Raw genomic sequence first — 25,191 nt, 5'->3', positions numbered from 1 at the left:
TGCAGCTATGTCCCGTATCCCCCGTCAACAGGCTGCCACTTGGTCTGTTTGCCTAGAGGCACTGAAGCAAATGTACACACACACACACACACACACACTTTACCATATAATGCTAGTGGCAAACATTGCAGTATTGCTCTCTGTTCCCAGTCTGTGAGCTCATGGCACCTGACGAATAGTAATATTAATCATAACAACATGAATATTAACACGGCAAGGCAATAGGCTGCACTGCATTCCTGCAGATCATCAATTTCCATCTAAGCAGATCTAATGGAAATGAACCTGACTGGGTAGAAAAGTTTAGCATATTAATCCCCCTGACAAAGAGAAAAGGGAGCTAAATAATTAAAGGACCAACCTCATCCCTCCACTAAAATCTGGCTCCTTTTATAGCACTCTGGTAATTCCCCCCCAAGTGTGGAGACAAGAGTGTAGATGACCCCACACTGGAACAGAGAGACAAACAAATTAAGCCAGTAAAAATACACTTGAGACTTTTGGTTAATCTCCAAGGTATTGTTAATTTGATGTTTATTATTTTAAAAGGGTTCGAACTAAAACAACATACATGGGTTGTTTGCAAAATAAATCTGAAAGGGTGTCTTCAGGCGAGAATTTATTTAATTTGCTCCCTCCTTTACAACTCTAATTAACTGTAAAAAATGTAATAGCCTCAGACGTTGTCCGTTTGCAAAATTAAAGCAGAGAGACGATTGTTTAATTACGATATATAGTTGAGAAATTTAACGGCGATGTATAATTAAACCAGTTGTGAGGGCACATGTTGTACCTTTTCTGTAGAACTGTCAGCTTTCCATTGTGAACCCATGCACTATGGGCAACATGGCAATGGAACATTAAAAATCACACACTGTCAGTGTCTAGGGTTTGAGGTGGGGTTTGATGCTTCGTTACATCTCAACTTTATATAGAATCAACAATGGGACAATATCATCTTTAAGTGTAAAGTTTGATAGGATTTTTATATTTAATCTTAAAAGGATTTGAAAACCCAAAATTGAAAATTCTGTCATCATTTACTCAACCTCGTGTCGTACCAAACCCATAAGACTTTCTTCTGTGGAATACAACAGTAGACATTAGGCAGAATGACAGACACAGTCATCATTCACATTCATTGTAAGGAAGAATTATGCATTAAAAGTAAATGGTGACAGACTCTGTCAGTCCCCAACATTCTGCCGAACCTCTCCTTTTGTGTGCACAGAAGTCATACAGGTAGTAAATAATGACAGAATTTTCATTTGTGAATGAACAGTACCTTTAATTGCAAACTCTTCATTTTTCCACAGATACAGTATTTCGCAAACTTAAAGTAATATTCCAAGAACATTAATCATTTAAGGTCCTCAACAGAACATAACTATGACTCATCCCTCAGTTTATAAAAACAAAACAAAAGCATGCATACAGTAATTAACTTACATTGGAAACTTATGGGGCAAGTGCATATATATAGCAAGTTGTAATCCAGTCATTCTACTCATGTCATGTAAATTCAATACGTGTTAACATTCAAAAGATATCTGTACAACATTACAAGTAAGGGACCTAATAAGCACTCTTTAGAGCAGTAATAACAAGGAGCAAACTCCACCCACAAGAATTTTGATGGTAGCGCTTAACCAGACTGTTATTCACCTAGAATTTCCCATCTCAAAAGGACTTTATTGACCATTTTTTACATAATAATTCATTTAAAAGCTTTAGCAATAACTCAAGCTTCATCATTCTGCCTTCTGTAAATCCCCCTATACAATTGCCCCATTGACTACCATTGTAAGCACATAACTGTAAATGTAATTTTTGCTTATTTTTACAAACTGAAAGATGAGTCATCTTCTGAATCTGTGAAAGAATAAGTCTGTGCTGTATTTAACCATGAATATTATTTTAATAAGTATTTGTATTTAAAAGAGCATTATGACACACAGAACCAATGAATGATCACTGAAGAGCAGGTCTTTTTCCACTGGCAGCCGTGGACTGAAAATTAATCAAGGTCAAGAAGGTTTGATCAAAAATTTCCTCTATTCATTTAAGCACATACAGATCTTAAACTCTAAATCTTCTCAAATGTCACAGCTGGTTTATGTGAAGGAGGCGTCTACTCGTTCAGTAAAAGAGGAAAACAGTGGTGAGGTGGAATTGATTGTAACTAGATTGAAAATTAGCAATCTGCTAAACTTCTTGTACTATGTGCGGCCTGTCAGATTGCAAATCAGGGCAGGCAATCATTTGCCATTGTAATTGGCTCTTAGAAGAACTGACCTCTGGGGGCCAAGCATCCTCTGAAAAGAGGACTGCAAGAAAAGACTCGCATTCAGAGATCTGCAAAGAAAAGAGACTAGCAGAGCACATTTCACTATCAAAACAATGAAAACAGAAGCCAAAACTAATCTTCGTTATTCAGAAAGTGCAAAGATGAGTCCTTCAGCAAATGCGATGTGTCCTTCAAGACTAGCGACTGTATATACACTATGTGCTCAAAAGTTTGTGGACACCATATGTGCTTGATGAACATTTAATTTCAAACCAAGGGGCATTAATTTCCCCTTTGCTGCAATAATAGCTTCCCCTCTTCTGGGAAGGTTTTCTACTATACTGTATGTAGTAACATGGCTGCAGGAGGGCTGGTTAACAGTTGGCATTCCAATTCATCAACAAGATTTTCAATGGGGCTCAGATCTGGGCTTTGTGCAGGCCATTCAAGTTCTTCCACACCAGACTTAGTAAACTAAACTATTTCCTTGTGGACCTCGCATTGTTCACAGGGGCACTGTCATGCTGGAATAGAAAAGATAGAAGCATGCTTGTTAGCACACAATGTTCTAAAATACCAATGTATGGAGTAGCATTGTGATTTGTGTGTTTAAATCAACACGGAATGGTGCAATAACTCTATAATAGTCTCTAGTTACTGCTCATCGCTGGTGGAGCTTGTGACTGTTAGATTTACATTCCCCCAAGCGCTAACGCTAAGGAAGTGCTCTGTGAACTGTATGGGGCTATGAGCGAACTACAGAACGCTCACCCTGACGGACTGTTTAATGTCGCCAGAGATTTCAACCATTGCACCGTTTCGGACCGCAAAGCCCTGCAGAGGATAGTGAGGACAGTGGAGAAGATCATCTGGGTCTCTCTTTCCTCCATCAAAGACATTTACAAAAAACACTACATCCACAAACCAGCATTGTGGACGTCCCCACACACCCCTCACACAAACTCTTTACCCCCCTGCCTGTAATATTTACAGCCCTACTAGCAGGTATTCTGTTTGTCATTAAGCCATATTTACACAGTGTATTCGTAGTGGGGTTATCTAATAGCCAAAGAACCGGGCTGCCAACACAGAACATTAATGAACTAGAGAGCAGCTGAGATCTTCCTCTCACCCTATCATTATTGTTGAGCTAGAAACCTTATACCAGAATAAGTGAGTAGAGCAAAAATAGGCCTAAATCTCTATTTTCACAAATGCTAACATGAAAATTACTTAAAACATTTACAACTACACAATATACCACTATCCACTATGTAATAGCTATCAAATTAAATGCTCACAAGTAAGGAACAAAATAAAATGGCAGAATTTAAACTGCATGGCCACTTTTGCAACGGAGTATGTCTGATATCAGATTAAAAAGAAAGCATTGTTCACTTAATGAAAAATGGAAACACGATGGGACTCTGTGTCCATTTATACAAGAGGGAAAACTGTCTCAGTTTCATGAAGAGGTGGCGTAATACCAGACATGAATTGTGAATTAATGTGAAAAAACCACAAAAGGGAGGTAAAATCATCTTCATGCAACACATTGTGAAAAAAGGCAAGGACCCTGAAGACTGACACTTCAAACATTTTTCTGAATTGATTTCACAGTTTATTACCTGCATGACCCATGCCTTACATATGCTTTCAAATGCTGGATTAAAGAGCATTTGCCGAACATTCTCTTTAAATGTTGACCCTCCTATGAAAGAAACTTCAATGTGTTCCACTTCACAAGGACTTATATGAAGAATACTCTTAGTAGCATAATCCAGTTACATATAGTAGATTAATCTATGTTCGTAAACCTACTTTCCTTTAGAAAACATTTAAAGGAGTAGTTCACCAAAAAAATATATATTTTTAATAATTTACTCAACAAACCGTATTACTTTCTTTGTCTGTGAAACACAAACGAAATGTCAAACTTTATTGGTCTTTGAATTTATTTTATTTTGTTGTCCAGCCCGGTCTCATGAAAAGCAATGCTTTTGCAAAACTGAAATTACGTGCTTCATTACATGTTTGGCTGCAGTTTTATAGTGAAATGTCCTGCCAAATCGAGCGAAATGAGGTTGTAATCAGACATGGTTGACTGAATTCAAACCGCAATTGTTGAGCACAAAGTCCAATGCTACAGGTAATCTGCAAAGCAAGCTAATAACAAATAAGTGTTTACATGTAGGTGGGTCTGTAATACAAGTGTAAAAAAAAATATTTTTCAAATCTTGCGTTAAAGTAACAGTATTTTGATATCATAACATAGCGGGGGATGAGTAATAAAGAGTGAAAAATAAGCTTTTATAAGATAAAAATCAGCTATTGTCCTTGAGCCAATGTTTAAACCAAACCATTGTTGTAGCACCTCTAGTGTTCATTTTACTAGGAAACTGCAGCGATACACAGAAATTTTCAATTTGGGGTGAGCTATACCGTTAAGATGCAATCCACCAGTGCTGCAACAATTTTCATTGCACCCCCCTGCGACAGCGATTTTGCAACCTATTATTTTGACTCCAGTTCAATAATTTCAACAGCAGATATTTATCGTTGGCTGCAGAACTATTTCGGCAAGTTCACACTTCAGGAAATTACCTCACTTTTATCTTTCATACTCATTTTAAGTCCTGGAGCTTTGCACATGTACATACCTGACTGAATTTGACTTTTACTCATTTTAAAAGATGTGAAAAGAGCCAGTAGAGAGAGCAGAACAGCTAGTTTGATGTTGTCTGAGATGTAGATTTAAATGTGCACAGAGGTGTTCAACTCAGTGGCTTCTCGACAGTTGGATCTGATTATCTTTCAGACGGAAACCATTTCTGGTATTCTTGTATGAAAGTTCCAAAACATCTGAATTAAAATTTAAAATAATTCTTTCTTTTGTAGAAACACAAAAGGAGATATTTTGAAGGATGTTCCATTCACTGGTTTGAAACAGAATAACAACTGAAATTTCACTCTGTTCATCATACGAAGTAAATGGGAATATGGTGGAATATTTTGCACAAGTTGCATGGAATATTTCTACATTTTGCTTTAAAGTGAATCACTATCAACTGCTGAATTGAAATCATCAAGCTGAACATGAAGTCATATGAGTTTGATACTACGTAAGGGTGAGTAAATGATAACAGAATTTTAATTTTTGGGTGAACTATTTATTTAAAGGAGAAGCTTTCAGCTTTTAAACCCTCTTGACATTGCAAACAAAACTGTGGATCACCAGACTCCAGACTGGTGATAGAAAGCATTTAAACTTGAGACATCTGATGTGTCAGGGGACTTTTAGAGATTTTATTTTATTTTATTTTATAATTTATTTAACATTGTGCTTTGTGGCCAAACCTCAAGGTAGAGGCTGTGCAATCCAAAGAACACTAAATTAAATAGAAAATATGCCCAAGGACCTAGCCCCAGGCAAGCTGAACAAATATATATTTTCCCTTTAATTACTTAACCTAAAATGGTAATCTCCAGTGATGTCTTGGATAAGGGTTTCAGCCGCAATCTATTCAGGGTTTACTATGCCTACTTCTGACCATCAAAATGCCCGCCACGAGACAGAGGCATCATGATGCGGCTCTCAGAAATTTGGCCGAGTATTAATGGCAGGCAAAGCCAGGCCACATTTGAATCATTCCTGTGTACCTTTGGCCTGAGGTCTCTTCTCAGCAGGCTTAAGAACCTTGCGCCATGCACAGCTGCACACTGCAATAACTGCATAATCTGTCAGTGTTTGTTGCTGTTGAGTGTCACCAGCAACGTGCGCTTTCCATTAGCAATCATGCTGAAACATACATGAAGAACACAGAGCAAGCCAAAAAATGCATTTATGCTCACACTAAGCTATCAAGAGAACTGCACCTATAAAACGTGAACCCCTCCTTAAGCCTTCAGCCTTCAAACGCACACATAAACACTTGCAAAAGAGACAGTGTTAAGACCATAATCAAATTATTTATTTAGAGGGCTCAGGGGTGATTCCTCCTGTTGCTCCAGGGGTCTGTGCAACTCCATGGCTTTGAAGAGCAACTCAGATGGAGCATTTGTATAAACTGAATGATGCCACGCTTTAAGAAAGACTCTTAAAAGATTACATGTCATTAAAGATCAGGAAGAGAGCGAGTTTGTACATTAAGGGTCCTTAGTAAATATATAGCAGGAAACGCACACTTTCCCTCCCATCATCCGAGGCTTACAGAGCTCATAAATTCTAAATGTGTGCTTTTAGTGCATTACAATTAGATTTAAAGACATCTATATGCTACTGTCCATCAAAAATGTAATGATAGATTGTAATGTGTATATTGTATCATAATGTGTGCATGTCTCTTTGTATTTATTGCTACTGTGTCTATCATATGTTGATTGTTATTTATTGCATGTGGATGTCAAATGGGACCAAGATAAATTCCGGTATCTCTGCGTACTGGCAACTCAAAGAGAGTCTGATTCTAAAACATTTGACAAAATTCACCTTTAGCACATATATACAATTTACAGACTTTCTGTTCCAGGAAAATGGACCAGAAATACCAACCTGGTCTCATAGAATCACGTTACTATACCTACATTTTGCAAAATGATTTTTTTACATGGCTTGATGTGTGTACTGTGCTAGTTTCCTGGTGAAATAAAGGATCGTTTTATTTCGAAATGTATTTAGATTACTTTTTAAATCTAAATCATGTGAACTGAGTCAAGTGTGTCACAGCTGGAAGAGCAGCACTGTTTACAAGTGAGGAGGAACGTTGTACAGTAGCTTGATCGGTTTTGGTTTAGATCTGTATTTATCTGTTTCTTTACTCACAATGGTGCGTTTGTGTGCTTATCCTGGATGTCTCAACCGAGTGGAGAGCGTGAGACTACATCTATATCATAACAGCACGAATACGTCACACAAGAGACCGCTTGGACTCCACCCTCTTGTGAAGCCTAATGGACGCAAAGGTTTATAGTTAAAAAGTACTTAAATATTTATATTTTTTGCACAAACGTGATCGCTTTAGAAGACATTAATTTACTGCTGGAGTGTATCGATAATGTTTATGCTGACTGTCTGTGATTTTTGGAGCTTCAAAAGAGAAATTGCCATTCACTTGCATTTTAAGGACCTAATGAGCTAAGGTATTTTTCTATTTTTCTTCAAATGTGTTTTGGTGAAGAAAGTCAGTCAAACACTTGTTGGGATACCATAAGGTTGAGTAAATAATGAGAGAATTTTCATTTTTGGGTGAACTTTCCCTTGAGATCAGGCTGAAAAGATTGATGATGCATCCCACACTACACATATTTTTGTCCAATCAATCGCAGAAAACTCTAGAACGAGAATGTCCCTTCCCCTAAAACTACCTGCCACTGACTACAAACAACCTCCCTGTTTCCATTGGAAATACATCAATACAGGAAAGACAACTGCACTCTTCAAATAATTTCATGGAGTATTTAAGTTGGGATTTAATAAGTTTATTGTCAAATTGGCTGAAAGTACTAAAATGCTTGCTGATAAAGTACCGAGAGTGCCGTCACATGATTACAGCTAAAGTGTTGTCATAGACAAAGCACAAACTCATTTTCAGTTTAACACATGACACAGCACAACAGAGTTTGATTAAAACTGAACAGCCGTAATATGCAAAGAGCACTTGAAGAGGCTGTTAAGCACATCAGTGGGTGTTCAGAGGGCTTCACGAATGGATATGAATTACGCCTCAAACAAATTGAGCACATTCATGCACCTGACATCATCAACATCCAAGCATGATAATAAGCATGTTTGACAAAGGCAATGGGTCGTTATAAAATAATTACAACAAAGTTAAGAATGAATGTCTTCAGAGCAAAAGCTCCAGAACAAACCAATCACTTCGTTGTGGACAAGTTTGTCCTCTTAAAAGGGACAGTTCATCCAAAAATGGAAATTCTGTCATCATTATCACCCACATGTCATTCCAATCTGTATGACTTTCTTTCACACACATTAGGATATGTTACACATAATGACAATCTCAGTCACCATTCACTTTCAGTGTATGGAAAAAAAGATGCAATGAATGTAAATGGTGACTGAGGCTAACGTTCTGCCTGACAAATCCTTTTGTTTTCCACTGAAGAAGGTTAGTCATACAGGTTAAGATAAAACTATCATTAAACAAGGACAGAATTTAAATTTTTGGGTGAACTATGCCTTTAAGTACAATGTTCACCACCACACATTGCACAGGGACAAATTCAGTGTTATAGTTATTCTGTTAGCACATACATGGGCGGACAGGGATCTCAGATTCTTCTTTGTAAAGAAGCCTTTAAGGGTTTGACCTGGCAGTCCTCGCAAACATATTGGATTTGGCTTTGCTGTAATAGATGGAGCTTGATCTCCACCTACAGGCTGCTGGAATATCTCCTCTGCACTTGATGCAGAGATGGGATGGAAGGTGGGGGCTGCAATCAATGCAACTAATTCAAGAACTGCAGCAGAGCGAAAATGCCACCAAGAGGAGGGAAAAAAAGAGCAGGATCATTCTGTTTAAAACCACTGCGGTTGTGTCCGTTGAGAAAATAATATCTCCATACCTTAATCACTGTATAACAACCTGTGTGCGAGTGAATGCAAAGCAGTCAGCAGGCTGCATCTATTGATTGAGAACAATCTATCAGTTACTGTTAGATTCCACTGCAGCAGGTGATTTCAATGCAAATACCCAAAGCTCAGATGGTCGAGTGTTAATGGCGCCTGTTGGGAAGGCAGCATGCAGCATCTTTTTCTGAGAACAAAGGCATTTTCCTGGAGGAAGTTTAGAGAGGTGTTGGCACCACACTTTCGCAAAAGAAAAAAAATGTGTTCCTATTCCTCGTGCTTGGCTTGCGTTTCTTCGGATAAGACAGTTGTTCTTCTCCGAGTCCATCCCCATGAGCAGAAGGGGAGCAGATAAAAAAAAAAATAGGCAAACATTTGTCATCAGGAAAACAAAAGCAAACAATAAACCCCAGTGCAATCGTTGATTGTAGCAGGTTGAATATGTAAATACAGGAGACTAAAAATCACATTACGTATTATGCAAGCACATACGCTAGCAGTGCTTGCAGCTACTCCAAACCCCTTTCCACACAGGCCTTTAAGTAGACGTTTTTGTAGCCCATAACCCTTTTCTAGTGAATTGATTGTTCTGCAGCTGAGTTTGTTAGTCATAACCACACACATGATCAGACGGCGTCTCTTCCCGTCCTCAATCTTCTTTAGAAACTCAAAGTGTCTGGTGCCTCGTTCTTCATCTGTCTAGACCACCACCTTGCATAAAGCCTACATGAGGGACCACACTGCACACCAGGAAGACTTTTAGTGAGGTTCGCTTCCCTCTTCAAGTTTTATTTTCCTTCTGAAGTACAGATGTGGCTCTGTCACGTTCCTTTCAGAGTTGTCAGCAGAGCACAACCCTTGATCTTCCAAAAAGTCATGAAATAAACTGTTCAGAACCTCAGTGGATGCCACAGCAAAGGAAAAAGAGACACATGAAAGAACTTCATAAGCATTGTGATGATTTAAGGACAACATAAGGCTGGAGTGGGCACAGGGAGTCTGAATGATTGCTGTTTGGAATGGGTCTTAAAAGTTAAAGTGTGTAATGATTTCACCACTAGTGTCACAAACATAATTCCAGAAATAATAACCCCCTTTGTCATTGGCTGAAGAAACAGATTGTTTTGCCCCAAACTCAAGCCACTGGTTGAGCCAGTGTTGGTTGCTGGTCGAATCAGACCAGTTATCAAGCCATTTCTGCATATTAAAGGAATATTCTAGCTTCAACACAAGTAAAGCTCAATCGACAATATATGTGCTATAACATTGATTACAACAAAAAATTATTTTGTCTCGCCCCTCCTTTAAAAAAGGAAAAATCTGGGTTACAGTGAGGCACTTACAATGGAAGTGAATTTGGCCAATTTTTGAAAGTTAAAATACTCACTTTTTCAAATGTATAGCCACAATACATGAACAATATGTGTGTAAACATGATTTTAGTGTGATAAAATCATTTAATCACTTCAGTTCAGCCTTCAATACCATCATGCCTGATCTTCTCTCAACCAAACTGACCCAGCTCTCAATGCCAACCACAATCTGTCAGTGGATCAACAGCTTTCTGACAGATAGGCAGCAGGTAGTGAGACTAGGGAAAATCACATCCAGGACCCACGCTATTAGCACTGGTGCTCCTCAGGGATGCGTTCTCTCTCCACTGCTCTTCTCCTTGTACACGAATGACTACACTGCAAATAACCCCTCTGTTCAACTCCTGAAGTTTGTAGACGACGCCAGTTTTTCTTGCGTACCACCATTTCTCAGAGTCTCCCAGTACGATATTATGTTTTTATTTAATGTAAGTCATTGATTGGCTAAGGCCCACCAATCACTTTTATCTGACCTTCCAAATGATTTTGATAAATTTGAGGTAACCTCTTGAGGAGTGCTCTCTGCGCAAAACTCTGCGGTGAGTTTAACAACTCTCAACACGTGCAAGAGCATCGGTGGTCGTCAAGCAATCTGTGGTCCAGTTCTGGAGGAGCGTGCATGTTTAAGCTTGTCTGGGCATAGCTCAGTTACAACTTTTGGGTGAGCTTATTTTATCACATCTTATTCACTCAAATGTATTATGCAAATTGTTTAGCTGCTGGGTGCAGTCAAAACTACTAAAATTCCAAGCTGTTACATATGTGATGTCAGCTTATATGCACAACCTTTTTTCACAAAAGTCAAATCTATGAAAATACACAGGAAAATGTGCTTTTTATTCTCCATTCTTTTCTGTAGTGCTAGTAAAATGATTATGCGAAGTGGGAACTTTCCTATGCATAAATCCTGACAGTGTTTGGTTCTATATAGAGATGTGAGTCAGAGTTCAATCCTGACATCATCAAATCAGTTTGTTCACCGTGTCTAATGATAATTATCTGCACAAGTATCTGGCTCCTCTGTGCAAATTCATGTGTGCAGGACAAGGAAAAGCTAATTTTGCCCTCACTGAATGGGAGGATAATAAAAATAAAAAAAGGAAAAACATACATCATTATTTTTTTCAGTTTTAGGCTACATTTATTTTGAGTAAAAAGACAGTTCAAAATTAGACTGTCATTGTTCTCTTACGTGGATTGATATTGTCATAGATACAGACTTTAGCAGATCTAAATATTCTTCCTCAGCTTTCAGAAACAATATCCCTTCATTGTATGTTTTATTTTCAAAGTTAATCAAATCATATTTGTTAGTTGAGAGTGTGAGGTCATATTTGTTCTTCAGCCAGATCAGAACTTGAAAATGTTAATTAAACACTATTTTAATGGAAATAAACAAAATATTAACAGTTTTGTTTTTCATGATAAATTATAGTTACAATAAAAGTGTTAGGTAAGATAAATCCGGAAAAAGAAGTTTGACCCCAGTTCAGTTTATAAAACCCCAAGTTTATTTACTTATTTAAAAAAAAAAAAAACATACTGTATGTTGCAAAATTCCCCAAAAAAAATCAAGTTTAATGCTAACAAGGAGAGTACCAATACTTTTTTCTTCCACTTCAAGCACTGATGTCAACAAACCCTAAAATCCTAAAACGACTGAAAAAAATGACTTTAAGGCTAAAATATCACAATATTATATTACACTTATCCGGGACCGGGTCGTGGTGGCAGCAGACTAAGTAAAGTAGCCCATTCATCCTTTTCCCCTGGCCAGTCACATCCTCCAGCTCATCCTGGGGGATCCTGAGGCATTCCCAGGCCAGCCGAAAGATACAATCCCTCCAGTGTGTTCTGAGTCTTCCCCTGGGTCTTCTCCCAGTTGGACATGCCCGAAACACCTCCGCAGCAAGGCATCCACGAGGCATCCTAATCAGATGCCCAAACCACCTCAACTGGCCCCTTTCAACTCGGAGGAGCGGTGGTTCTAATCCGTGCCACTCTCGGATGTCAGAGCTTCACACCCTATCCCTTAGGGTGAGACCTGACACCCTACGAAGAAACCTAATTTTGTCTGCTTGTATTCGCAATCTTATTCTTTCGGTCACTCCCCAAAGCTCATGACCATAGGTGAGGGTTGGAACGTACACCAAATGGTAAATTGAGAGCTTTGCCTCCAGGGTCAGCTCCTTCTTCACCACCACGATCCGGTAGAGTGGTCGCATTACTGCAGATGCTGCACCGATCTGCATGTCAATCTCGTGCTCCAACTTTCCCTTACTCGTGAACAAGATCCTGAGATACTTGAAAACCTACACTTGGGGCAGCTGCTCTCTCCCTACCTGAAGAGAGCAATCCACCCTTTTTCGGCAGAGAACCATGGCCTCAGACTTGGAGGTGTTGACTCTCAACCCAACACTCGGCTGCAAACCTCCCAAGAGCGTGCTGGAGGTCACAGCATGATGATGCCAACAGGACCACATCATCTGCAAATAGCATAGGTGTGAACACACTTGAGTAAACCTTGATATCCTATTAATGAATATCAAAAACAGGATTGGTGACAAGCTACAGCCCTGTCGGAGTCCAACACCCACTGTGAACAAGCTTGACTTTGAATTAATTTAAGTGTTTTTCTATAATTATAAGCTTCACATTTCTGCCTTTAAACCCTCCAAAAATTGACCACATTCACTTCAATTGTAAGTGCCTCACTGTAACCTTGATTTTTGCACTTTTTTAAAGAAAATAATTTTTTTAGGTAATTAGTATTATGCTAAAAATGCTTAACCAGTATTGAACACGTAATATTCCTTTAACCTGGTATTTTAACATATATTATGAAGTTTATGTGTAATAACCAACTCAAATTTTTCTAAAAATATTTTGCTGTCTAACAGTAGAATGTCAGCAATTCATTTTATTAGTTTTATTATTAAAAAAAAGTTCAATCTCCTCAGAGAAACGAGTGAAATTTACACCAAAATGCAGACTCAGCAGCAGGGGCAAGCAATATTGAGCATTATCAATGAAACAAGAACGTTCTGCAACCAAAACTAAATATTTAAACAGAATTAAAAATGAAAAGTTAATTCCATTTAAGAATTTCTGTTTACTTTCCTAACAAATTTCTCTGAACCTATTGTGTGATTCATCAGTGCATGTTTTTTTTACAGAACAAAAAAAAATGGTTTTAATAATAATAATGACTTTTTCTGCATTTTAATCAAATGTTCTTTGCTAGGCTGTTGCTATGTTGTTTCTAAGGTGTTCTGAGTGGTTGTGCCGCAAAGTTTTATATTAAGGGTTAGTTGTTCAAATCCTTAACCATAAATATGTGTAATAGTACTAGTGGCAATTACCTTTGAAAATACAGGTAGTAATATCATAGCCTACTTTTCATGATCTAAGTTGAAAATTCTTTTGAACCTGAAAATGTCACATTACCAAAAATGTTAAGTTTTGTCAATGCCGTTTCATGTTGTCTTTAAATTATATCAATGTACTATAACTACCTATTTTCCTTGCATTATGTTCTGGCAAAATTTACGCAAAAGTTCCCAAAAAAAGTTTTATTTCAGAAAATAAATGTATGACCTATAACAAACAAATCTTGTTTTCTTTTGTTCTTGGAGAACACAGGCTCGACAGCTGGAGAGGGGATTTTCGACGTGTCTACCTGCTCTGTCATTGTTAATATTCTGATGCTCTTCTGACGATGGAAGTGAGGCATTTTGATTGGCTGGTTTGTATTGGCTGGCAGCTTGTCTCTTGCGCATTTGGCACTGCTCAACAGATGCTGTGCCGCTCTACTACCGACGGCCTGTTCTATGCAGCATCTGTTGACAAACTCCAATGATAATCAAACAACTGTTCTGTAACTCAATTTTATGCTACCTTGTCCCAGCTCCCACCATTCCTAAAAGGTATTATTGAAATTAGAAGCAATAGATGACTCAATTAAAGCATCCATATGTGTCAGTGAGATACATTTAATGCGGTGAAGTCATATCGTTTCACACTGTTATGCGATTTCAAGATGTAACTTTTCTGAGATTGAATTTCTAGCAGTGGTATCGGCACACAAAAAAAGCTAGACCTTTTCTCAAAACTAGTAGCCATTTTTGAGATTGCTTGTAGTCATTGGTCCCCAGTTAATTTTTAGTGAATGTATGAAGTCTCACAGGTGTTCTAGAGAATTAACCACACATTAACTATGGACATGTTCCACTGGGTTTGAAAATTAGGAAGTGTCAATTTCTAAGGAATTTAAAGACGAAGCAATGGAGGCGATAAATGGACACAATAAAAGTTGTGTAATGTGTCACGGAAATATAGTTAATTCTGTGAAGTCACAGATTTTCAAAAAGACGTTTATTAGGGACAACACTGCCTATGTTCACAAGCCCTTTTGAACTTTTCATAGAAAAGGTCACTTGACTAATGCTGTGTTTTACCCTGGCAGACAAGAGATTTATTCAGCTGAAAGCTGCACCCCCTTTAGCTTAATTTGACCAAGACGTTACCGCAAAAATGAAACAATCCCGCAACCTAACTGCCAGCTTTTGTAGGCTGATGTCAGATAATGTGAGCTGTATAATTTATACCCTGAGTCACTAGACATTAACAGAGAGCTGTGGACTGGATTGTGCTGGCTCCCAAAATAAAATGCCAACAATAAGTGTTGCAGATGATGAAGGAATATGAATGGTACATTTTCTAAAATGCTAAGTAAGGAAATTAAATGTACTGCATTTGTCATCTCCAGTATGAAGGCAGTGTCTTAAAAGGGTCATATTATGAGGAGTACACTTTTTTCTTGAGATAAAGAATTCAGTGTAACTATAAAAATGCAATGTTACTTATTTACTAGACTTAAAAGAAAATCTATCGAAACTAGGCTCTAAACATGGCTTGTTCTGAAATCCTTGGATCAGAAACAGAACATCATAAAGCCTATTAGGTGTTCAGAAACTTGGTTCTGAAATCCATGGTTCAGAAATTTGGATCTAAAAAATTATGTGAATAACGTCAATAACGTAAATAACCTATTCGCTGTTCAAAAACTTGGCCAGCTCGGTCACAGGTGAGGTTTGGTGGCCTGTTTATTTTCAAGGTTCATATAGAGATTGGAAATGTTCATGACATAGGAAATGAATGATGAAAATATGTACATTGGCACCCAAAAGTGACATTTCACCCCACACTTCCTGTAGCACTTGAGATAGATTTGGCTGTCTTGTCGGGCACTTCTCACGCACCTTACAGTCTAGTTGATCCCACAAAAGCTCAATGGGGTTAAGATCCATAACACTCTTTTCCAATTAGCTGTTGTCCAATGTCTGTGTTTTTTTGCCCACTCTAACATTTTCTTTTGTTTTTCTGTTTCAAAAGTGGCTTTTTCTTTGCAATTCTTCTCAAAAGGCCTGCATCCCTGAGTCTTCTCTTCACTGCTATATGAAACAGGTGTTGAGCGAGTAGAATTCAATGAAGCTGTCAGCTGGGGTCATGTGATGCATCTATTTCTCAAACTAGAGACTCTGATGTACTTATCCTCTTGTTTAGTTGTACAACTGGCCTTCCACATCTCGTTCTGTCCTTGTTAGAGGCAGTTATCCTTTGTCTTTGAAGACTGTAGTGTACACCTTTGTATGAAATCCTCATTTTGTTTGGCAATTTCAAGCATTGTATAGCCTTTATTCCCAAAAACAATGATTGACTGAAGTGTTTCTAGAGAAAGCTGTTTCTTTTTTGTCATTTTTGACCTAATATTTACATTAAGCCATGTCAGTTTATTGCATACTGTGGCAACTCAAAAACAAACACAAAGACAATGTTAAGCTTCATTTAACAAATCAAATAGCTTTCAACTGTGTTTGATATAATAGCAAGTGGTTTTCTAGCAATTTAGCATGATTACTCAAGAATAAGGTGTTGGGAGTGATGACTGCTGGAAATTGGGCCTGTCTAGATTTGATCAAAAATGACTTGTTTTTTACATTTTGATGGTGCTGATTTTTACTTCAGTAATGTTCTGACTATACTTTGTGATCAGCTGAATGCCTCTTTGTTGAATTAAAGTACCAATTTCCTTCTGAATCAGCAAAATCTGTACATTATTCCAAACTTTTTGCCATGTAAATTCCATAAAAATGAATCTTACTAACGTCTGAGAAATTCAAGCTTTAAGTACCACCTAAACACAAAGCATATTTTTCCAATTTAGCAGTCAACACTAGCCACAATAATGTAATGTCTTTGAATGATCTTAATTTGGGGGCTTTTCTCAGCAAATATTGATGTATGTGATAAACTGTAATTATTTATATTAATTTATAAATAATAATTTCATATAATTAATTTGATTAAAATGTAATCAATTTACAGCCTTAAAATATACGAAAGGATCCATTTTAAACCTAGTACTCACTGTAGTAGCCGTACAAAACTGAGTCTTCAATCTGCTGCCTGGTCTCATTGTTTGAAGACCAATCCTAGATTTAGGGGGGGGAAAGATTACTCTATTAGAAAAATGCAATAAACTAATACATTCAATCACAAACAGCATATATCTAATTCATTAGATCACAGACAGACACAAACAACACAACCATGCAGGATATGTATCTCAAAGGATCAATACCTGAACAACAAATGCATACAGTATATAGTATCTATGCAGTGGGGATTTTTATTTGTATCGTTGTTTCTTTTGTAACGATACCATGGGACACAAGTGATAAAAAGAGCTGGCTCTACTAGCACACTGTAATTTATTCCCAATGTGTCACAGATTCCATCAAAAACATGACCTGGCACTTTGATGACTCACACGTTCTCAGAGTAGATCCAAATGCCAGAGAGAATTGCTGTCTGCCTTGTTGCGGTAAATCACAATCTCTCACACACACTTTTTCCCTCTCATTCTCTGACTCTCTTGTCTCAATTAACTCCAATCCCACATTCAAAACTCACCGTTTCATCATGCCAAAAGATCAAACCCGTAATTGCCATATGAGCATTAGAAAAACATCATTGCGGTGTTGGATCAAATTGACGTGACACTTGCTAGCTGTCAGCTCTAACAAATTTAAACAGGTTGGGACATAACTACACATTTTATCACAAATGATGCATACAAGGGTTCCCGCACTTTTTGACCAATGAATATCCATGCCTAATTAGTGATTTTTTATTTATTTGTTTTTATCATTTGAAAACATGGGAACCATTAAATATATAGTACAATCAAAAAATGTAATTACTAAGCTGTTTTGGTTACCAAGGCACTTACCATGTTACAGCTCAAATAAATGCACATAAAATAGACCCATAAACCCTTTTGACACTTAAGCTACACTTAAATGTACTAATTTCATTGCATTAGATAACAAATTACCAAACAAGTGGCATCCTATTTGAAATGTTTTGCTTGAAACAAGTGCTTGTGTTATTTTTCAATAACATAAATGTCATATAATTTGCAATTTTGTTGTCTAATAAAACTGCATCCATACATTTTTATTTTTTGCTGTAAGTGTCCAAATATATCTTGCAGCCATTGTAGATCTCTCCTGTTTTAAGCAGATTAGCTGTGTTGGTTTCTAAACCTAACACTCATAGAATAACAAAGAAGTAGAAAATAAAACAATGATTCAACTGCAGTTCATCTAGCAAACTCTATCGCTGCTTCAAGTTTACTGTATGAGAATGCATACTCATTAGCCGAAACCCAGGCCTGTCACTCACTGCAGTAATCTCTTTAGGGCACATAAACTGAAATAAACCTACATGCACAGGCTGCATTAAGATGTTTAGTCTGGAAGGTTCCCCTGCCTATTAAGCCAGCTTACTCAATTGGAGGAAGAGATACATTTGATCGTCACATCAGAAAAATGGATTACTGGAAAGTCAGAGCCAAGGAAATCACTGCCATAATCTTTTGTGTTTATCCAAGACTTGATGGCTCCTTCCAGCTCAACCTCCCACAACACAAGCACCTGTCTGCCTGAGTTATTATGCATAATCATAGCCGAGTCTCAGACTGATTCTTAAACAGCCTTTTCTCACCAATTTAGGTTCATGTTTTGTATTTCATTAGAGTCGGTTGTAATCTTCCTTGTACAGTAAAGACTGTTTAGTGCTCTTTAAGAAGGCAAAATGGTGTATACAATTAATACTATAAACTAATTTATTTGTATTAGCCTGTCAACCCTTAAGGGTTGCTTTCCCAAAAGCATTGCAAGCTTAAGTTGATCATCAAGACCATTGGTGCCAATGGTTTCTACGATCTACTTAGGTTTACGATGCTTTTGGGAAACACAGCTCAGATCTGTGATATTTAACATTATGTAAAAAAAAATATATAATACATTTTAAAGATGCTAGGGTGTTGTGTGCCTTTCTATGAATTCTATGAAATTTAAGGTGTTTTAAGGAAGTGTGGGATAAAAAGATCTGCGGCTTCATCACAGATCTAATTAACTCGAAGGAGTTGCTGATAATCTCATTCAGATAACCTTCTCCTTCTACACAGATGATCTGTGATATGATCTGTTCTTCAGAACACTTCAAAACCCTCAACGTCCAATAAAAGGAATGAAACCAGTAATGATGTTTTGTCTTATTTCGATAAAGTTGTATCTGCTCTTGACCTCTACAAGGACCTTTAAACCATCTTAGGACTGATGGTTATCTCAAATTAAAGCCAGTCCAACACAGTCTTTAGATCTCAATTTATTCTGAAAAACACTTTTGAAAAAAGTCATTTGGGCATGAAATAACATGTGAGCAAGTTCTGTAAATAATGGGAGAATTCTAATTGTTTTACTTTTACAGTATATTGTTAAAAAAAATATATATATATATATATTTTATATATATAAATATAGTGTGTGTGTGTGTGTGTTTTCTTATTAAAATGCAGTAAAATGAATACCAAAAATGTGCAAGGAGAATAATAGCCAAACCGAAGTGAATCACCCATATTTAGCATCACATGTTAGATGAGGAGCATTTTGCTCTAATTCCACGTTGCTTGATTTACGATTGGGAGGTAATACCATGCTTAGCTTAATAATTCACTATCCGTAAGAATGGTAAGTCCATGGTTACATGAATTATGCCATTCAGTCACCATAGACCATTTGAGTCAAGTAAAATAAAGGTGCTCAATTCAGTCTGTAAACCCAAACCTGAAGTATTGATTTCTCTGACACTAAATTATTTTATTATTTTCAATTTCCTTCAAAACTCACAGACTACTACAAATCGACCTGCCATCTTTTGGTATAAGAAACATTTAAATGTCCCAACAGTAACAGGACCATTAGAATAGTTACACAGAGTAAAACGTGATCATAATTTTGAATTTAATACAAGACGTCAGAATGTAATTGTACAAGGTAGATAAATAGGGTTATTTGTATTCTTTTTGTGTTTATATGTCACACACTGGAGCTACTGAGCTGAATCAACCTGGGCTGCGTTTCCCAAAAGCACTGCAAACTTAAGTTGATTATAGAGACCATTGGCGCCAATGGTTTGTAGGAACTACTTAGGCGCATGATGCTTTTGGGAAATACAGCTCTGTGCGATAACACATATCTGTGCGAGTTAACATGGAGCAGCGATAGCATTTCTGGACAGTGCTATGGATGGATACCTTGTATGTGCCATTGGGGTACTTCATGAAAGACACTAGAAAGATATCCACAGGCAGAAGAGCAGATGTGATGAGGGCAACAGCTAGAGCACATATCGCTGTGATGGTGGAGATCACCTCGCTCTCCTGACGGCTCTGGTACTTCCTGATGTAAACCCAGCAGAAGACCAAGATCACCTGAAGATACAGGAAAAAAATGTACAATATGAGGTTTATTTTAAAATAAACAATAAAATCAATACAGTAAGATACCAGTCAAAAGTTAGGACACACTTAACTGAATTTATGTTTATCTAGATCTAAAGACCTTCTGATATTAAGGCTTATGCTTAATTGCATGAAAACAGATTTAAAGACAAATTTATATTTAATATAAATATGTATCTCTTCACTAAAACTAAACATGCTGCTAAATTAATTTCACACTTACATTAAACAAGACAAGACACTATTTTTGATTTGCTTTTGCACTTTATGTTGATTGCAATGTCTGTTTGTTTGTAGTGCAATATTTCTAAGTCATTAATCCATTTGCATGAAACTTGTGAATATAGCACTAACTTTAACATTTCTTCCAACATGCAAACTTTCACAATCAGCTAGGCTAATAATTAAATACGATATAGAAGTACAAAATAGAATAAATACAATAAAGGATGACCACATGATGCATATCAATAGTACTCAAGGAGTGTTCTGAACCATAAAGATCCTGTTTAAATGTGTCATGTTCAAATGGACTGATTTTTCATAATATTAATATGTTTAAAATTCATCAGCGTATTGTATTTCAAGTTTTGTGGTTGTTTTCTTTCAACAGCACCAAGGTCTAAATTTCTGGTTTCAAACCATACTGATTAGATGTCAGGCACATAGTTGGCACAAACCCAAGTCATTCAAGTTCAAAACAACATACAAGTGTCCTGCTATTTAGAGAACTCTTGAGTCTGTATTCTACTTATTTTCTGATCTTCCGGCCAAACATTTCTTCTCTTAGAAAGAAAAGAACAAACCTGCCTACAGATTGCAACTTTCTAACGGAACTAATTTAAGAATGGAAAGGTCATATTCCAAACACATCCACACTCTAAGCTCTTAGGGCACAGCTAATATGAGCCTGTGATTACAGGATACTGTTTTCAGACAGGATCAATTAAGGGCCCTACACGTTTTAGATCCTGCTTGAATGGTTGGTCAGATAATGACCCAACGCTCTGCATTTAAAGCTGCACTACGTAACTTTGTGCTCTCTAACGAAATCTGTGAATTGAAACTTCAGTTGCAAGCAAAAGAATACATTACATTAGTCGTGTTCTGGCACTGCTCTTCTGGAGGATGAATCTCCCAAATTGAGCTTACCTTGACATTGACTGTGTGTGATCATGACTGAAGCCGGAGTCATAGAGTGCTATTTTTAAGTTGATACTATATTATACGATTAAACATTTAAAACAAAAATATGACTTGCTTTGATGAAGATAAACAACTCTTATTTACATATTTGAATGAATTTTACACTTAAATCGTTTTTCCGACACTCAAAGCACTTTTAAAAAGAGACCAGGGGACTCTCCTCAGCCACCACCAGTAGATCTTACTATAATTATTCAAGTGATTTATCAACTATTTATATTTTAATTGAAAAGTAAAATTTTCAATTTAAGAGGTTAAACTAGTGATATGGCTGATATGAGTTCAATAGAACACTTTGTTATTTTTATACTATATTGTCCAGCCTCAGTTACAACATTAGCATGTCTATGCAATGCACACAATAACACTGTAAACTAAAAACATAAACGAGGCTTCAATAATGATGGGGATAAAATATACTTTATTAAATGTAAAATAATATGCTTAAATACGCAATATAACAATTAAAAGAAGTTAATTTCAGAAGTCATACATATTAAACATGTCACAGTAACTTAGATACATCGCAATCGTTTAACACACAAGTAATGACCAATTCATAAAAGCATGACAAGCAATATAAGCTTTAACAACCCTACCAGAAAACCAAGCATTATGGCAGGTAAACAACTTCGCCAAACGGATAACAGATAAGCATCAATCTAGACTGCAACGAAGCGGCCCTGACATGTGTGAGCGTTACTGAACTGAGTTAAATAGCGTAGTTAGTTTCTCCAGCCGGAACATGAGACAGACGGCTCTGTGTGCGGACATGACGTAATGATGCAAGGATGAATGGCATAAACCAATTTCGCACTAAATCGAACAGAACAAATACAAATATTTTTTTATAGTCTTAGAGTAGTGAATCTGGGTAAGGTAAGGACATTGTCTTGAACACTGTTTGTTGATGTACTCAATCAATAATATCAATTTGTTCATTTATAACAAAAAAAATCTTACATAGTGCAGCTTTAAATCAGGATGCGCTGAACATTTATCTAACAAAAAGCTGCTCGCTTTGCACTTGTTAAACTTGAGTTAAGTGCACTTTAATTAGAAAGTTAATGCGCAGAAGAAGCCACTTTATCTAGAAACCTCAATCAGGTAGAATATAAACAAATCTTGAATCTAAAAACTAAGAAGCCTAACTTAAGACTTAGATGTTCAAGCCACATTAGTCATGATAAAAGTATTTAAATCATTATACACTCACCTAAAGGATTATTAGGAACACCATACTAATACTGTGTTTGACCCCCTTTCACCTTCAGAACTGCCTTAATTCTACGTGGCATTGATTCAACAAGGTGCTGAAAGCATTCTTTAGAAATGTTGGCCCATATTGATAGGATAGCATCTTGCAGTTGATGGAGATTTGTGGGATGCACATCCAGGGCATGAAGCTCCCGTTCCACCACATCCCAAAGATGCTCTATTGGGTTGAGATCTGGTGACTGTGGGGCCATTTTAGTACAGTGAACTCATTGTCATGTTCAAGAAACCAATTTGAAATGATTCAAGCTTTGTGACATGGTGCATTATCCTGCTGGAAGTAGCCATCAGAGGATGGGTACATGGTGGCCATAAAGGGATGGACATGGTCAGAAACAATGCTTAGGTAGGCCGTGGCATTTAAACGATGCCCAATTGGCACTAAGGGGCCTAAAGTGTGCCAAGAAAACATCCCCACACCATTACACCACCACCACCAGCCTGCACAGTGGTAACAAGGCATGATGGATCCATGTTCTCATTCTGTTTACGCCAAATTCTGACTCTACCATCTGAATGTCTCATCAGAAATCGAGACTCATCAGACCAGGCAACATTTTTCCAGTCTTCAACTGTCCAATTTTGGTGAGCTCTTGCAAATTGTAGCCTCTTTTTCCTATTTGTAGTGGAGATGAGTGGTACCCGGTGGGGTCTTCTGCTGTTGTAGCCCATCCGCCTCAAGGTTGTGCGTGTTGTGGCTTCACAAATGCTTTGCTGCATACCTCGGTTGTAACGAGTGGTTATTTCAGGCAAAGTTGCTCTTCTATAAGCTTGAATCGGTCGGCCCATTCTCCTCTGACCTCTAGCATGAACAAGGCATTTTCGCCCACAGGACTGCCGCATACTGGATGTTTTTCCCTTTTCACACCATTCTTTGTAAACCCTAGAAATGGTTGTGCGTGAAAATCCCAGTAACTGAGCAGATTGTGAAATACTCAGACCGGCCCGTCTGGCACCAACAACCATGCCACGCTCAAAATTGCTTAAATCACCTTTCTTTCCCATTCTGACATTCAGTTTGGAGTTCAGGAGATTGTCTTGACCAGGACCACACCCCTAAATGCATTGAAGCAACTTCCATGTGATTGGTTGATTAGATAATTGCATTAATGAGAAATTGAATAGGTGTTCCTAATAATCCTTTAGGTGAGTGTATAATCATTTAATATTAACATAATAATAATGATAATATATTAACACAAATGTATTATCATCATCATCAACTAAATAAATAATAATAAAAGTCAATTAAGATAATATTTCAAAATGTAAATAACAAATTTACTTGTGGAAATATTTTACCCTGAACTGCATTTTAGTGAATTACCTTTCACTAATAGAGGGTCTACTTATTTAATACGTTTAACTACAGTTAAGTAAATTCATTAGCCAGGCAGTAAACAAAGAGGATTATATTACATATATATATATACGGTATGATAGATAACATAACATAGAGATATATCATCAAGGGCTGATGTGTTATAGTAAGCTTCATATTGTCACATAAACATAAAATATATTACATTTCTTTAAAGCTGTCATCCTAAAATTAAACCTCAATTTTATAATAGGTAATCGTAATTTAAAATTGTACTTTTAACTTAATAATAAAATTACAAATGACAAAAGAATTTAATAAACAGATTCATAATAATAAAAATAGGCTATTAAGATTTAATCTAAATACAATATTTATTCTATTTTATTTTTGTATCACCATTTCCCCAAAATTAGAGGGTTTACTTCTTATAGTAATAAGTGTTCAGTTCATAAAATTGTCAACCTAAATGTAAACGAGGAGGATTATGACAGACAGATCCTCAAGGGCTGATGTATTATGGCACGCTTCATGTGGTCACGCCAATATAAAAAAGGAGTTAATTATACTATAAACATATAAACATATAAACATACTATAATAACCCCTCACATTAATTCAAATGTGTCAACAACAATAACAGTATTCAGCTCGAGCTACAGACCAGCATGACATTTGACAGTATATTTCAGCGGAAATACCATGTTAAATAATATAACTCAATGTTTAACTGACAGTGTATGTGTCTCACCAGTAAAACGATGGTGAAAATGGACCATCCGAGCACAGATTCAGAGAGTAACGCTACAGGAGGCGCCATGACTGCTTCACTTCCTGCAACACAGCTGATACTCGTCATGTGACCGCTGACGTCACAACACTCACGACGACAGAGATATTGGGCACAAACTAAAGATCGAGGCAGAACTTGCGAATTATGTTTTTAAACCCTAAAATTGTAATTAAACTCTAACAACGAAATACATTGCTTTATTTCATAAAATCTGAAGCCTATTCTTAACCAAATCTCCACTCTTTGCAGATTTTCCTCTCAGAGTTTGAACACTTTTTTTCAACGTTCGAGAAATTTAAATAATATGTTGCCTATGTTTGTAAGGCACTACAATTATATGATTAAAATAAATCTATACCCATAAGCTGTTTTATTTTTAATGGGGAAAAATCTATGTCAAATAACCAGTGGTTAATTCGTAATAAATCAATCAATCAATAATTATGTCAGTACATGGTTTGTCAAAGTTTTCCAAT

General features: G+C 36.9%; 1 protein-coding gene across 1 annotated transcript in view; it reads right to left on the bottom strand.

Moving 5' to 3' along the window:
- The window catches only part of lmbrd1 (LMBR1 domain containing 1), a 129,949-nt gene extending 105,186 nt beyond the window's left edge, over nucleotides 1-24,763 (bottom strand). Inside the window, exons 1-3 of the mRNA XM_052090213.1 lie at nucleotides 24,674-24,763; nucleotides 19,914-20,090; nucleotides 16,680-16,743 (exon numbers count right to left, since the gene is read on the bottom strand). Coding sequence (XP_051946173.1) covers nucleotides 16,680-16,743; nucleotides 19,914-20,090; nucleotides 24,674-24,742 — 310 coding nt within the window. The 5' untranslated portion in view covers nucleotides 24,743-24,763. The remainder of the gene's footprint in view (nucleotides 1-16,679; nucleotides 16,744-19,913; nucleotides 20,091-24,673) is intronic.
- Nucleotides 24,764-25,191: the final 428 nt, after the last annotated feature.

The sequence above is a fragment of the Xyrauchen texanus genome, chromosome 24 (genome assembly GCF_025860055.1).
Source record: "Xyrauchen texanus isolate HMW12.3.18 chromosome 24, RBS_HiC_50CHRs, whole genome shotgun sequence".
Classification (NCBI taxonomy): domain Eukaryota; kingdom Metazoa; phylum Chordata; class Actinopteri; order Cypriniformes; family Catostomidae; genus Xyrauchen; species Xyrauchen texanus.
The sequence above is the reverse complement of the archived record's forward strand: the minus strand, read 5'-3'. Positions and strand labels throughout refer to the sequence as shown.